This window comes from Pestalotiopsis fici (genome assembly GCF_000516985.1).
Source record: "Pestalotiopsis fici W106-1 unplaced genomic scaffold PFICI_Scf_4, whole genome shotgun sequence".
Lineage (NCBI taxonomy): Eukaryota > Fungi > Ascomycota > Sordariomycetes > Amphisphaeriales > Sporocadaceae > Pestalotiopsis > Pestalotiopsis fici.
The window spans coordinates 1,423,285-1,436,735 of NW_006917094.1; the positions used below are offsets into that span (position 1 = coordinate 1,423,285).

At 43.2% G+C, this 13,451-nt stretch overlaps 3 protein-coding genes across 3 annotated transcripts; 1 reads left to right on the forward strand and 2 right to left on the reverse strand.

The window, feature by feature from the left end:
* Nucleotides 1-2,056: 2,056 nt before the first annotated feature.
* Nucleotides 2,057-3,289, reverse strand: PFICI_06419 (uncharacterized protein; the record flags this gene model as incomplete). Its single annotated transcript, XM_007835000.1, has 1 exon — nucleotides 2,057-3,289. The coding sequence occupies one exon, from the start codon at nucleotides 3,287-3,289 to the stop codon at nucleotides 2,057-2,059; it is 1,233 nt and encodes a 410-aa protein (XP_007833191.1).
* A 7,364-nt stretch (nucleotides 3,290-10,653) lies between these two features.
* Nucleotides 10,654-11,558, forward strand: PFICI_06420 (uncharacterized protein; the record flags this gene model as incomplete). The annotated part of the gene is made up of 3 exons (XM_007835001.1): nucleotides 10,654-10,702; nucleotides 10,953-11,317; nucleotides 11,373-11,558. 3 exons carry the CDS (start codon nucleotides 10,654-10,656, stop codon nucleotides 11,556-11,558), a joined length of 600 nt encoding a protein of 199 aa, XP_007833192.1.
* A 606-nt stretch (nucleotides 11,559-12,164) lies between these two features.
* On the reverse strand, nucleotides 12,165-13,439 carry PFICI_06421 (uncharacterized protein; the record flags this gene model as incomplete). Its single annotated transcript, XM_007835002.1, has 1 exon — nucleotides 12,165-13,439. The coding sequence occupies one exon, from the start codon at nucleotides 13,437-13,439 to the stop codon at nucleotides 12,165-12,167; it is 1,275 nt and encodes a 424-aa protein (XP_007833193.1).
* Between the last annotated feature and the right edge of the window lie 12 nt (nucleotides 13,440-13,451).

Consider the following 13,451-nt stretch of genomic DNA (forward strand, 5'->3'; position numbering starts at 1 on the left):
GGCAATAGACAAAAGAGGATATATTCGGGTTCGTATATCATTTGTCCCCCACCCTCCCATGTAGAGTCGGGAATGTGGTGCTTCACCTAGGCAATTCTGACTGCTTATGGAGATGTTGTGGCGAGAACCTACCAAGATATTGTGTCAAGGGTGACATTTGCGAAAGACGGTCTATAGAAATCACCGCTGTCCAAAGCAAGCGAGTCATCTCATTGTGACGCAAACGAGTCGAGTTGGTTGCGCAGTTGGCCGCGTTTATACTTTGTGTCTACAGAACTAGACATTACCCAGAACACCCGAAGATTCCATACCTCATGAAAATCCAAGCAAATCATACTTTACAAGGGCTGCGCGACGGTAGGGCTTGATTGGAGTGAGTGTTGCTTCTATCCCTTGCCCGAATCCTCTTCCCAGCCTTAGAGTTTGACGTTACTGAGAACGTGCAGTAATGGTGCCAAGTTCGGGTATGCAGGGACTCGGGCGAGTCTAAAAGATCGCCCGCATCGGCTTGTGGGTGGATCACGATTCGTACCACCAGCAAAGATGGCTCGCAGAAAAGGCTCATCGTGGGGAAAGTTAGAACATAGGGTAAGCCGCAGTAGGGGTCAGGGTGAGGAAAAAGAGGTACGGCAGGCAATCTGGTTGCCTGCATGTGACTTTGCCGAGCCAACGTCCAAGGCGACGATCATGTCCCGCAGCTGCTTACATACGCTTGCTTTGGGATAATGGGGCGGTTGACTATCTAAACCTAGTAATGTCGGAACCCTCTCCGTAGCTATAGGCAGCTAGATACTCATGTTTCACAAGTCTCCTTGCTGGGCGCCAAGAGTTTGGATCTATGGTAGCTGAGTGCGCTCTCCGCTCCAAGGAGTTCAAGTGCTGTGCGGGATACTCGAGGTAGGTTTCCGGAGTCTCGAAGATCGGTTCCAAGATCAAGAGTAGAGGAGCACTAATGTGCTGAGAGTTCAATAAGGCTTCAGCTTCAAGTCGACGATGCAGATGCCGGCGACATACACATATACACATCTACTTCATTTAATATGATACGTTACCAACGATGAGGACGAGTTCCACTTGTCCCACTGTCGATCAACGCCATAGAATTCATCTTTTTTACCCGTTTAGGGAACTTTTACTTGTCCCCTTCTCTCTAAACCCCGAGCGACTTTTGTCTCCACAGCCGTTTTACTCTAGTCGCCCCGAGTGGCTGCCGCACCGGTAGGTATTAGAGTTGGCCGGCAGCCAGCGTGTCATTTGCAAACAGGATCAAAACCAGTTGAACTCTCCAGGTTTCCCCTTTTCGAAACCCTTGTTCAATCAATACTTGAAAGACATGTGTACTCTTCAAAGTCCTCTAAGCTACAGCGGATCGACAAGACACTTGCGTCAACCAAGAGGATCTCGACTTGAAGACCCATCGTTGGAAGAAACAAGACGCTGATGGGTGGCGTTCTATGTGAGGAGACACTCCGTAGTAGAAACAATCGAGCTGTGGTTAGCTCGTGATCAACAACTTTGAAATTCCGGATCGTAGCCTCGATAGTTCTAGCCCGAGCTGATCACCAATGTGTGTGGCACTGGAGATCATGTTCCCTAAACACTCACCACTAACATAATACGTTCCAACAACATGTCGAAAGCAGAGACCGTTCATGGTTCAGAAGCTAGGATGAATATTGAGTTGAGTATTCTCGTAGGTACGAGAAATCGATCAATTAACTCTGCAGACAAAATGCATGCAGGTTTCTCTAAATCAAAAAAGTAGTATATAGCGCTCGCTGATGCCCACAAACTTTTGTTGTGGGACCAAGAAACCAAATGAGATCCACTCATGAATGAAAACCTGCCATCAGGTTTATCTCTCAAATATCTTCCTAAACTCCGTATCACGCAGGGTAATTCCCCGCAGTCTCATAAACGAGAGTCTAAATTGTGATGCTGTTCGCTGCGCGTCCGTCCCATCGGGACCGCGAGTAATAAAGCCGCTCTAACGAAATGTTACAAATGCTCGAATCCAAGGAAACAAATAAATCATGCTCTCATGATATCCATGTCGTTACTCCTGCCAGCTCAATAGCTGTCCAGCCTCTAACACGCCAACAACATTGTCGCCCTCGATAACGGCCAGGATGGAGTGATCATCACATTCTTCCTCAGGTGATGATCGCATGTCACTGACCCACTCCTTTGCCTGCGATATTCTCGTGTCGGCCGACATTGTGATCCATTCTTCTCGACTTGCCCCTAGTCCCGGCAAGTCAGAGAGCTGTTGAAGGAAATCAGACGAATCGAGACGTCTGATGCGGCTTGGCGACGCAATCAGGTCGCCGATTTGTACCCATCCAGTAGTTGAGTCGTAAGCCGCTTTCATCACATCGGCACCACGAACTTCGAGAAGGCTCCGGCATGAAATCGAGTCGATTTCACAGAGTGGCGTCGCAAGATCAGCAATCTTTGAGGGCTTTTGGAATGTTGCACCAATGGCACCTCCAGGGTGGTTGCGTGAAAAGGTAGCCGACACGCTTGCGTGAAGTTCTTTCGAAGCAACAATCGCAAGCGCATCGCCAACTGCAATTGCCATGGTTGTGGAAGTCGTAGGTGCAGATACACCGAATGAAGCCGTCTCAGACTCGTGAATCGGCGCCGATAGAAGAATCATGCCCGGTCGTTGCTTGATCAGCTCGCACGTCTCGGGCCTCGTGTGTGACGTGAGAACGATTGTGGGAAGAGCTGGGTCGATATGTGGGAGGAGCAAGAGTAATTCCGGCGTCTTGCCCGAGAATGTGATGAAGAGAACCGTGTCATTCTTGCCAATCTCGCCCAGATCGCCATGAAGGGCCTCGGTTGGGTGTACATAAACGGCCTTGACACCAAGACTGTTGAAGCTTGCTACCAGCTTCTTGCTGATATGTCCCGACTTGCCCACACCGATGACGACCACCTTGCCCTTCCTACCTCGGTGCCTCGTGATGGCTTCAATGGCAGAATTGAAACCAGCGCCAATGATGGGGTCTGACTCATACAATGTGGTGAGATTGCGCAATGATGTCGCTTCAGTGTTGAGGACGTGTATCGCTCCCGAGATCCTCTCCTTCACGCGGGGGTCTTCTTCCACAAAGGAGCCCGAGAGAGTATCATCCAAGCAGAATTCCTCAATGGGTGTCGCTGGTCCGGTTGCGCTTGGTGTAAGCGGCGAAGGAGGAGATGGTGGAGGGACGAGGGTACGTTGCGGCGCTGCCGGTCCACACAGGAAGACGGCGCTCGTCTGGACTGGGTGATGATCGACCATGTTTCCGTTTTTTTCTATGTATGGCCGAGTGTCTGATGGATATGATAAGATGTGTACGGCACGTCTTCCAGGCTCAATTGACGGCTTCTTGTCGTCGAGTCTGATCGGAGACAGCTTCTTCCAGGACTTTATCTGAGAATGTTGTATGCTAACAACAATCTAAACTTCCAATCGAGCTTGTATCAGCTCAAATCTCCATAATTGATAGCGTTGACACCGCGGATCTAATTCCAGGACGATACGTGCACGAATTTAATTGCGGCTCGTTTCAGTCTCGAAGCGTGTATACGTAGGCCGAACTTCGGCAGATCCCGGCAGATGAAGCGCCAAGGCCGAAAATATACAAGAATAGGCCCAGAGGCTGGTCGTGTATCCCAGTCCCGTCCACACAAGTGAAACAGATGTTGAGAAGAAGAGGAAGGAGAAGCCAGGGGGAAAATAATTGCGAGGACACAGATAAAGCTATATCCTCCAAGAGATCATGGGTAGGTAAGCAAGAGATGCCTGTGTACGGATGGAGCTACATGGAGATAGGCCGCGGCTCGGGCTTCCGTTAGACACCGTCGCAATTCTTAGCAGCAGCCAGGCTCGTAGGGTATCTGCGGCAGGATCGGCGTGCAATATTCGCGTACTTCGTACCTGGACAATGGTAGTATTTCTAAGCTCGGCCTGGAAGATATGGCGCACCAAGAATGCGATGATTCATGACCGGCCGCTATGCACTGTAGCAAGTAGACTTGTTCTGGGGATGGTATGCCAGGGCACAGGGGGGGCTTTTGCTCTTGGTTCTGGAATTTTATTTTTTCTTCTCCTTAGGCCCTGATCGGCTGGGAGAAATAACGCCTGGTGTTATCTGCCTACGGTATAAAATCGATGCATAATAATAAGTGGATAATGAGGTTGTACCCATGGAAGATGCCGTTTTTACTTTAATTATAATTTAATTAGAATAAAAACTAGATTATAATAGAAATAAAAGGCGGTATAAAAAGGGATCGTATATATTTAGCTATTAAAAATATTAATTTATAAATAATCGCTATAAAATAAAGATTCGGATTAATTAATATAGTAGTATTAAAGCGAATCGCAATTATTATAGCTATTTTAACGTTAAATTTACCGGTTTAATACCGAATTTTATTATTTTTAAAGATTTTAATTAATCGGGCCATAATATAAATCGATTAAATTTATTTATAAAATCTACGAATATAAATTCCTCTTTTAAAATTAATATACCGCAAAATTAGCGGGAAAATAACTTTTAACAGGTCTTAGCAAAAAATAAAGCTAAATAAAGCATTTAAATACCGCGAATTAATATTTATAGCAAACGGAATTATAGCGTTAAAATTTTAGCTGCTAATAAAATGCGTTTGCGGATAACCGATAAATAAAAAGATATATTTATTTAATTATATATTAAAGCTATTATTAATAAGCTATTAAAAATGCAAAAAAACGCTAAATTTAAACGGGCTTTTAATTTTATCGCGGTTAATATAAAAACTCGATAATTTATATAAAATTTTATTAAGCTTAAGTTATTTTACGCTTATAAAATACTTAAATAGCGCTAGCGAATTTATTTAACGTTAATAAATAATAAAAATAATATTATAAAAAATAAAAACGGGATCTTAATTTTAATTAAAAAAATATAAATAGCGTTTTTATATAAAAACCCTAAAGCAAAATAGCTTTATATAAAACTTATAAATAATAAAAAATTATTTATATAAGTATTTTAGCAAAAAAAAGCCGAAAATATAATTTGCCGCGAAACAGGTTAAAAAAGTAATATTTTGCCCGACGGCAATATCGTAATATTTAATAAAAGCTAAAATAGGCGGAAAAACGATATTATTAATAATTTAAAAATCGAACCTATAATAATATAGCTTATTTTATTTATATAGCTCGATTTAATTATTATTAACGAAAAAAATAATTTTAAAATACCCGCTCCGCTTAATAAGGCCTAAAAACGCGTTTATTAAATAATTAAATTTAATTTAAATTTAAATATAACGATATTTTTTAATTCTAAACCCGAGGAAACTCTGTTTATTAGTCGCAAACGGAAATTAACAGCTTTATCCGTAAAAAAAAAAAGTATCCGCGTCGAATAATGCTTTTAAGCTTAGCGTTAATATTAAAAATACTGCTAAAGCAATAATATAAAATCCTAATATATAATTTACGTTAGCTATTATAATATTTTTTATAAAAAAAATGCTATTAGATTTTTTATAAGCAAAGCTATAAGATATATACCGGTTATTTATTTTAATTTATACCGCTAATACCTTTATTTAGCTAGCTATAATTAATTAAAAAAATATTTTTATATAATTTATTAAAAATTTTATAATATATAAAATAAATGCGTAATATATAATTAAATTTAAAATATAAATTATTAATTAATAGGCCCCCGGAGCTTAATAATTATTAATTAAGCTTAATTAATTTTAAAAATAATTAATTAACGTTAATTATTAGCTTTATAATAAATTTACGAATTAATAGCTAATTATTAATTTTTTTCGTTATTTTTTTTATTTTTATCGTCTTTTTTTTAGCTAAATAATTTTGCTAATTTCGCTAGCTGCGTATAATAATTCGGTATCGGATTTAATAAAAGGATTTGCTTATAAATTTGCCGTTAAGCTTAACCTTCCGCTTAGCAAAAATTTGCCGCTATTAATCCGTTAAATACGCTTTAAAATTAAAATTCGGATCGCCTTTTATTTTAATAAAATTATATAAAACGCTAACGGTATAAATTATCCGGATTTATTCGCGAATTTTATATTTTAGCGCTATAGCCCATATAATTTTAAATTTCCTTTTTAATAGCTTAAAAGCTTTTTTAACGTTTATATAAAACCGCGAATAACGTAAATTATAAAGCTTTTTTATAATTTTTAAAAGGCGATTTGCTAACCGTTAATTTTGCAAATAATAACGCATATTTAAAAATAAGATTAATTGCTTATTTTTAGCGGCAAATTTATTATTAGCCAGGTAAAATCTATTAAAAAGAATTCGGAAGCTATTATTATAAATTTAATAGGCTATAAAAGCATTAGCTTTAGCCTTTTTAAAACTAGCTAAAACGAATAACGGCAAATACGTTTTACGCAATAAAGCCTTTTTTATTTTTTTAAACCTTTTATTTCGCATAGGAAATATAAATATATATATAAATTTTATTAATTACCCTAATAATTTTATTAAAAGCTTTATTTGCTTTTTTTAATTTAATTTTTAAAAAAAAGTAATTTAAATTTAGCTAACGAATAAACGCGATATATAATTAAATTATTTAATTTAATATATTATTAATTATATCGGAAATTATATTTTATGCGATTTTAAATTTATAAACGGTATTCCTTTAATTTTTATTGCTATTTATAATTTATAAAAAAAATTAGCAGCTTTTAAAATATAAATTAGTATTTTATAAGCTTAAAATTTATATTTTTATAAAGCCAATTATAAAATTTCCAAAAAATAAGCTTATTTATCCGAAATAAATTAAAAAATCGCTTATTAAACTTTTAAAAATAATTATTTGCTAATTTTCGCGTAATTTATAACCCGTTTAAATTAATAATTTATTTTTTTATAATATTACGCTTATCGCTTTTGTTTTTGTTATTATTATCGTTTTTGCTGCTTTTTTTATTTTTTTTAGCTTTATCGTTAATTAATAATAAATTATTTTTAATTACGTAAATAACAGCTAAAATAATAATTATAAACGCAGCTTTGCGAACCTTTTATTTTAGCCGGCTTATCGTAATTAATAATTTTGCGATAAATTATAATATATAAATAAATAATACTCGAAAATAACGATATAAAATCCTAATAACCCCGATTCGAGCGGTATTATTTGCTTATATTATTATATGCTATTTTTTGCTAAAATTAGGTTTTTTTTGCCTTTTTAAATAAAGATTTACGTATTTAAAGGCCCCCGGCTAATAAAATATATACGTTATTTACCTATAATAATGCATAAAATAACGAATAAGTTATTATATTCGTTCGGATATTTCCTATTATTAAAATAAGTATAGCGCTATTTTTTAAGGCATTTTCTTTTATCTTTTAGCGTGGATGTGGGATCTGTTACGGCACCAACGGACAAGAATGGGCTTTGCCATGTATACCCTATGGTTTAGTATTGATCTAAAGACGAGGAGCTTTAAGGTACTCCTCGGCTACGGAACAGTTTTATCAATAGCTACGGATAAGCCGGTGGGGGACGGGCCCGTGGCCCGTGCAGCCAGGCTGGCCAGCACGGACCACTTGGCGTGGACCGTCACAGGATCCGAACGACCAGAAAATAACGTATGTAGGCTTCCAACGATTTTGCCGATCAGGGCCTTAGGGGTCTCGCGTCGGGCATTACCGTTACGTCTGGTGGGCGCGTTCTTGCGTGATCGAGACCTTGCCAAAAGCATTTCTATATCGGTCGCAAGCCCTGGAGATCATTGGTCGCGGCCAATTGGTTCAGATGGGGGAGGCTCTAACTTGGGTGAGGTAGGCTGGCAGTGCTGGGTAGGCTACAGCATGCGTACTGCTCGTTTGGCCTGAATGCAACGCACCCTTGGAGAAACTTGCATGGCTATGGGATGACCCGCATGGCTATCACAATCCAAGCCTAGGGCGTCGCGAGTGGTGATTGGAAGACTGCTAGACAGGATTACCAGGCGACTACACCTCCTCCAGCATTATAAACGTTAGATCGGTACCAAGCCCCATATTTGAATCCAGTGATTTACCACGTACTCTCCCATATATTTTGTGCTGCTCAATACTGGCTGTTATAGAGGTTCTTCGCCTGGTGCCCACACCAGTTGCTAGAAATTTCTATAAGCCGTATTGTACCATAGAAAAAACAAGGGAAGATACCAGGCACACCAGAGCAAAGAAATATGGGGCATGTACCGATCTAACGTATATTATGCTGGAGGAGGTGTAGGCGGTGAATAGCAAGGACCGATCCAGGGAAGTTCAAAGTTAACTTGATGATAGAAGATCTCGGCGTATTTCCTGCTGCAGCTTTGATGCCGCAGCGCGGGGTTGGACTCGGGGGTCCCAAATTCCCTGAATCCCCAATCACTGGCCTCGTGGCTGGCACGACCTAGATCTGCTTCGATCTGGTGGAGAGAATGTTGACGCATTGACTATGAGCGAGTTTGCTGCACTGACGGTAGCTGCTACGTTAGTCACTAAGGTACGTCCTGTGAAAATAGTGTGTCTTTCTCTTTCTCTTAGCCCCCAAGGGCTTGTCGATACCAACTAGCTCATCCAGTCAGTTGGACTGCTTGCTGCAACATTGCTCAGAATGTGGTTTCATCTGGTTTCGGTTTAACTCCCAGCAGGAACCTGCAGGTTATGTGATGGGTTATGGGCAGCCAGAGCGTGGTAACTTGCAACAGAAATGCACGGGGAAAAAAAGAGAGAGAATCCAGAGGAGAGGCCGTGCTTGCCGTAGTCCTTGAGCGCATTCGTTGCATTGCCGAAACGTATCCATACATGTGGAACTGGCGTCTTGGCTATTATAAATATCCCAGCAGCCTCGACGCCTCTATCGGCCGACTGAGTTGGGTCTGTTCTTGCGATGAGAATGCTTCGAGAAGTTGAAACTGGGGACGTGCTGTCGCCATGTCACTTGTGTGGAAACCTTAAAAGTCGACGTATAGCAAAATCCCGAATAAACCTCATGCTATGAAACTATTCCAGACATAGCTGACAAAGCTGACAAGCAAGCATCATTCAAAGTGCCTTCGCTTGCTTTGGATCAATCATGCTGAGCGGGACCTGCGGTAAATGCTGAGTAGGGGGGCTCTCGAGAAAACGTCAACGATGAATGACAAGAGTCGCTTGGAGGGTCCATTTAGTGCGAGTCAAAGGTGATTCGTAGCGCGGCGTCATTACACTGCAGTCTCGTATGAGACGTTTAGCGAGCTGAAAGAGACAGACCAAAGATATGTCATTGCTTTCAATTGCTGTGAGGTTTCCTGCGACGAAAATCTGATACTCGAAAGAGAATCCAAATTTGTTCATCGCAATCATCTGAACGTGGTTGTGGTGCATCCTTGCTGATCGGCCACAAGAGATCTAAAAGCTTGGATGGGAAACATTGACTCCAAAGATCTACCTCAGGATCTGAGCTTGGCTGGCGACGTAGGGTGACTGGCACTGGTCGACCTGATAACGTTATCAGCCAAGCACAAACGAGTAACCGTTATTAGCAAAGCTGACTTATTAGCTAGGTACTTACCTACCACTATGTTCCAATGAGTAGGTATATAGCTTGAGGTTGGCAGTCAAAGCAAAGCTGTCTGGACCCTAAAATGATGCTTACATGAAGCTACAGACCTTATCGCGAGTGGTAGCTTTGTCTCATTGGCTTCTACCTCATTGTGTAGATGCTCGGAAATCATAATGCAAAGAAATTGAAGCTGCGGGCAGTTCAGGCGACACGACGTTTTATGAGGTGGCTAACGGCAAATACAAGGCTGGGGTTGTGGACAGTTCATCTTTGTAGTACTTGCAATGTGTGCATACAGAACGTGTCGATGGTAGTCGCATCCACTGTTCCCAAAGATAGAGATATACTAACGGCAAATGCTCTCGCACGAGCGATTTAATACTGGAAACGAAGTTTCCTCGAGAAGGCCAGGCAAAAGAGGCAAAGGTGTAAGGGAAAAAAAGTTATAACGAGAACCAAAAAGCGACCAGCCTGTTTTTTGGGGAAATGCATCAGTCACCACTGATTCGCAACAATGTGTGGTATGTTTTGTCTGCTCGCATGTCCAATACGTATCCAAAGTACGATGCTCTCACATCGAAAAGAGAAATTGCATTTTGTTTTCTCGTTATCGCACGAGGACGATTGGTGATTCGTGTGACCTCTGGAGGCACCCCCTGGTCACAACAGCAATGTCGGGAGCTTGGAAGCTGCAGTTTGCAGTGGGCTCAGTGCTGCTTTCGGGCGCTTTGCTCCTGCCCAGCCACACATGATCAGTCGGGAAAGGCGCCTACCCTATGAAAAAAAAAAACGCCTGCCTCGTCAATCCCGCGTAGCTCTTCGCTCAGACTCCAAAATTGCCCATGGGGAAGGAAGACTGACGATTTCGATCTTGATCTGCCTGCAACATCGTACAACCACGACTCAATCACCACACCGCCCACAACGTACAAATTTTCAACTATACCACACATTTCTCTCCTCATCAAGCCATTCTTCACTTTCTCCTTGTTGAGAATAAGTGTTATGAGCATATAATTCAACATCACTACATAGCAGCGCCCCCAAAAGACAAGAGCCCATCATGACGCGCATGGTAGTCTATGGCGCGGCGCTATCCGTCTTCATCGTGGGTACGTCATTGTCTCCTCCCTCACCACCATCGCACTATTTGCAACACAACAGATTTAATAGCCAGCGCAATGCCCTTTATCACTTGACTTGATACTGTGCTGCGATTTGGTTTGAAATCTGAGGGAGGGGAAAACAACCCTCTCAAATACCACATTTGCAGAGCCTTTGGTGCCTGCATCGAGGCAGCATGGATAGACGTCCGAGCTTTATCAGAACTGCACCATAACTGACATGTCTACTTCTCGGCAGCAACCATACTCACCATTGTGTCCATATTAACGACGCATTGGCTGGACTACGAAGTCCACAACGTTAACACCGATACAACTTTCCGACATACCCTCGGCTTGCACCATAGCTGTACCTCCGCCAGCGACCCAGCATGTAGGCCATTCCCCGATGATGACGATTGCGCCGACGACAAGTTCTTTTGCTCCATGTGGCGGAGCTCTGGCTTCCTGCTTTCTTTTGCTACGATTGTCGAGCTTGCTACACTTGTCTCTTTCATCGTTGTCATGGCCGGCGGCAAGTTCAAGCGTGAAGATGGCTGGAAGTTGGTTGGTGGACTGCTTCTGGTCGATGCTGCGATAGAGTTTGCTGGGATGGGCTTGGTGGTAAGTGTCCTTTTGGCAAACACATCCAAGAGAAATACTGACACAATATGTGTAGGCCTATCTGTTCAATAATGACCAACAGTTCACTTCGGGTGACTGGAGCCTTGGATGGTCCTGGATTTTGTGCACTGTCAGTGCCAGCGTCTCCGTGCTTATTGCTGCGCTCCTTGCCCTCTCTGCTTGGTTGCTCCCGTCGGAAGACGACTACGAACCATTAGGAGATGGAGTCAACGATATCTAGGATGGAAATCGTGACCAACAGCCGAATGGCGACAGGATCAGCGATGCTGAGGAGAGGGCGGTAGCTGTCGCGGCTTTGACGATGGGCCTCATATGGACAAATATATTTGGGGCATCATTACCGGTGGAGGCCAGCTCACACCCGGCGACTTTGAATCACACGTGACAAGATCGCCGTTGCGGCCCCGGTGGTATGATTCCTACTACCCTCTTGTGCATCATTACGATTTGCAGAGGTTATAGTAGACAAGCCATCACTAGAAGCGCTGCAGTTCTAATGCCATATAAGGGCGGAGTTAACTTTTTGTTTCTTTCGAGCCACCATCACGGGTGTGCAAAACAGACGAGCCGGCGTTTGGATCATGCTTATTCCTGCGAGAGAAGTTGAAAGCTATATAATTATAACAGCGAGCTGACGTGTTGGAAATCAATACCTTGACCATGATACGCACTTTTACACATGAGCTTTGAGTGTCTCACAAGACTATCTAAGTCGCTATATTCTATATGACCCATGCTTCACACCATCGAAGCAACTGTCCAACCGTATCCGCAAGGGTGGCACCTTTGTACATTGACCTTGCCAACGCCTAGAGACATGCAAAGATCATGCTTCCTCTTCACTAGAGTCATCGTCAGAATCTGAATCTGATTCGGATGACGAAGAACTACTGCTTGACGATGTTTCTTCTTCATTTCGTGCCGGGTCGACATCCATGGCGTTTTCCGAGTCTGACTCGTCGTCTGATGAGGATTCGCTACCACTGCTGGTGGTGTCTGATTCCGAGTCCGAATCATCCTCGGAGGAGCTGCTTGAGTCGTCTTCCACCTCGGCTGTTCGCACTTTGTTTCTTCGTAATCTGCGCTGCGAGCCGTCGTTCAGCTTTATCCTCTTGTCACCTTCGCTATTTGCGGCCTGTCCTTCTGCCGAGCCCTCGCCGGTCGTGTTTTCCGTCTCCGTCTCTGTCTCCGTCAAGGTGGCCGTACCCGTCGAACTCTCAGAGTCGTCAGATTCTGGAAGCTCGTCGAGGATCATCTCCGCACGCATGCGCTTCACGACTCGCCTCTGCATCTCCATGTCGGCAGTTCGCAGGACGTAGTCCATCTCCTCAAACCTCCTCTTCCCCGGCGTCCTCTCTTGTTCGAGGTAGCCTGCAATGACACCTTCATATTCCTGTTGCTTCCTAGCAGCTGCCTCTTTGCCAGAGGCGGAGAAAGCCTCGCTTCCCTTTTCCATGTCCTTGCTCTTGACCTCGGCCGCGGTCTGGCGCAAGCGTTTCCTGACAAAGCCCTTCAAGGGCCTAATATACTCGTAGAAGACGTTGATGTCGACGGCAGGGATGGTCGTCTCGTCGGAAAAGACGTACTCGAGAAGTCTCGTCTGGTGGTTCTTGTTGAACTTCCAAGAGTCACGCGCGGTATGCCACTGCCGCAGGTACTCAATGGCGGACTGCAAGTTGGCGACGGCGTTCTGCTTCTTGACCAAGGGCTTGACGGCGGTATTGGGCTGCGTGCCCTTGGGCGTCTCGGTTATGGGCTTTTCCGACTTCTGCTTCTGCCTCTTGGGAACCTTTTGGCCGTTGGTCGCAGGCTTCGGCGGGGCGAGCTCCTCGGTCTCGGCAGCAAACGATACGGATTTGGGAGTTTTGGGTTTCGTTTTCGCAGTCGTTGCGTTGTTGGTGTCTTCCCTTCTCGGTTTTTTCGCATAGGGGTCCTGCGCAGATGGTCCCGAGGATTTTCTCTTGGCCGAGCCAGAAGGGGTTGTATCGGGAGAGGCAATGCTCTTTTGTGAGGGAGCAGCGCTGTCTGCTTGGGTATCGGCGCCGGCTTTAAGCTTGAGGCCCAACCGTTTCCAGGCCGGAACACGGGCGTCTGACGACATGATGACAGTCGC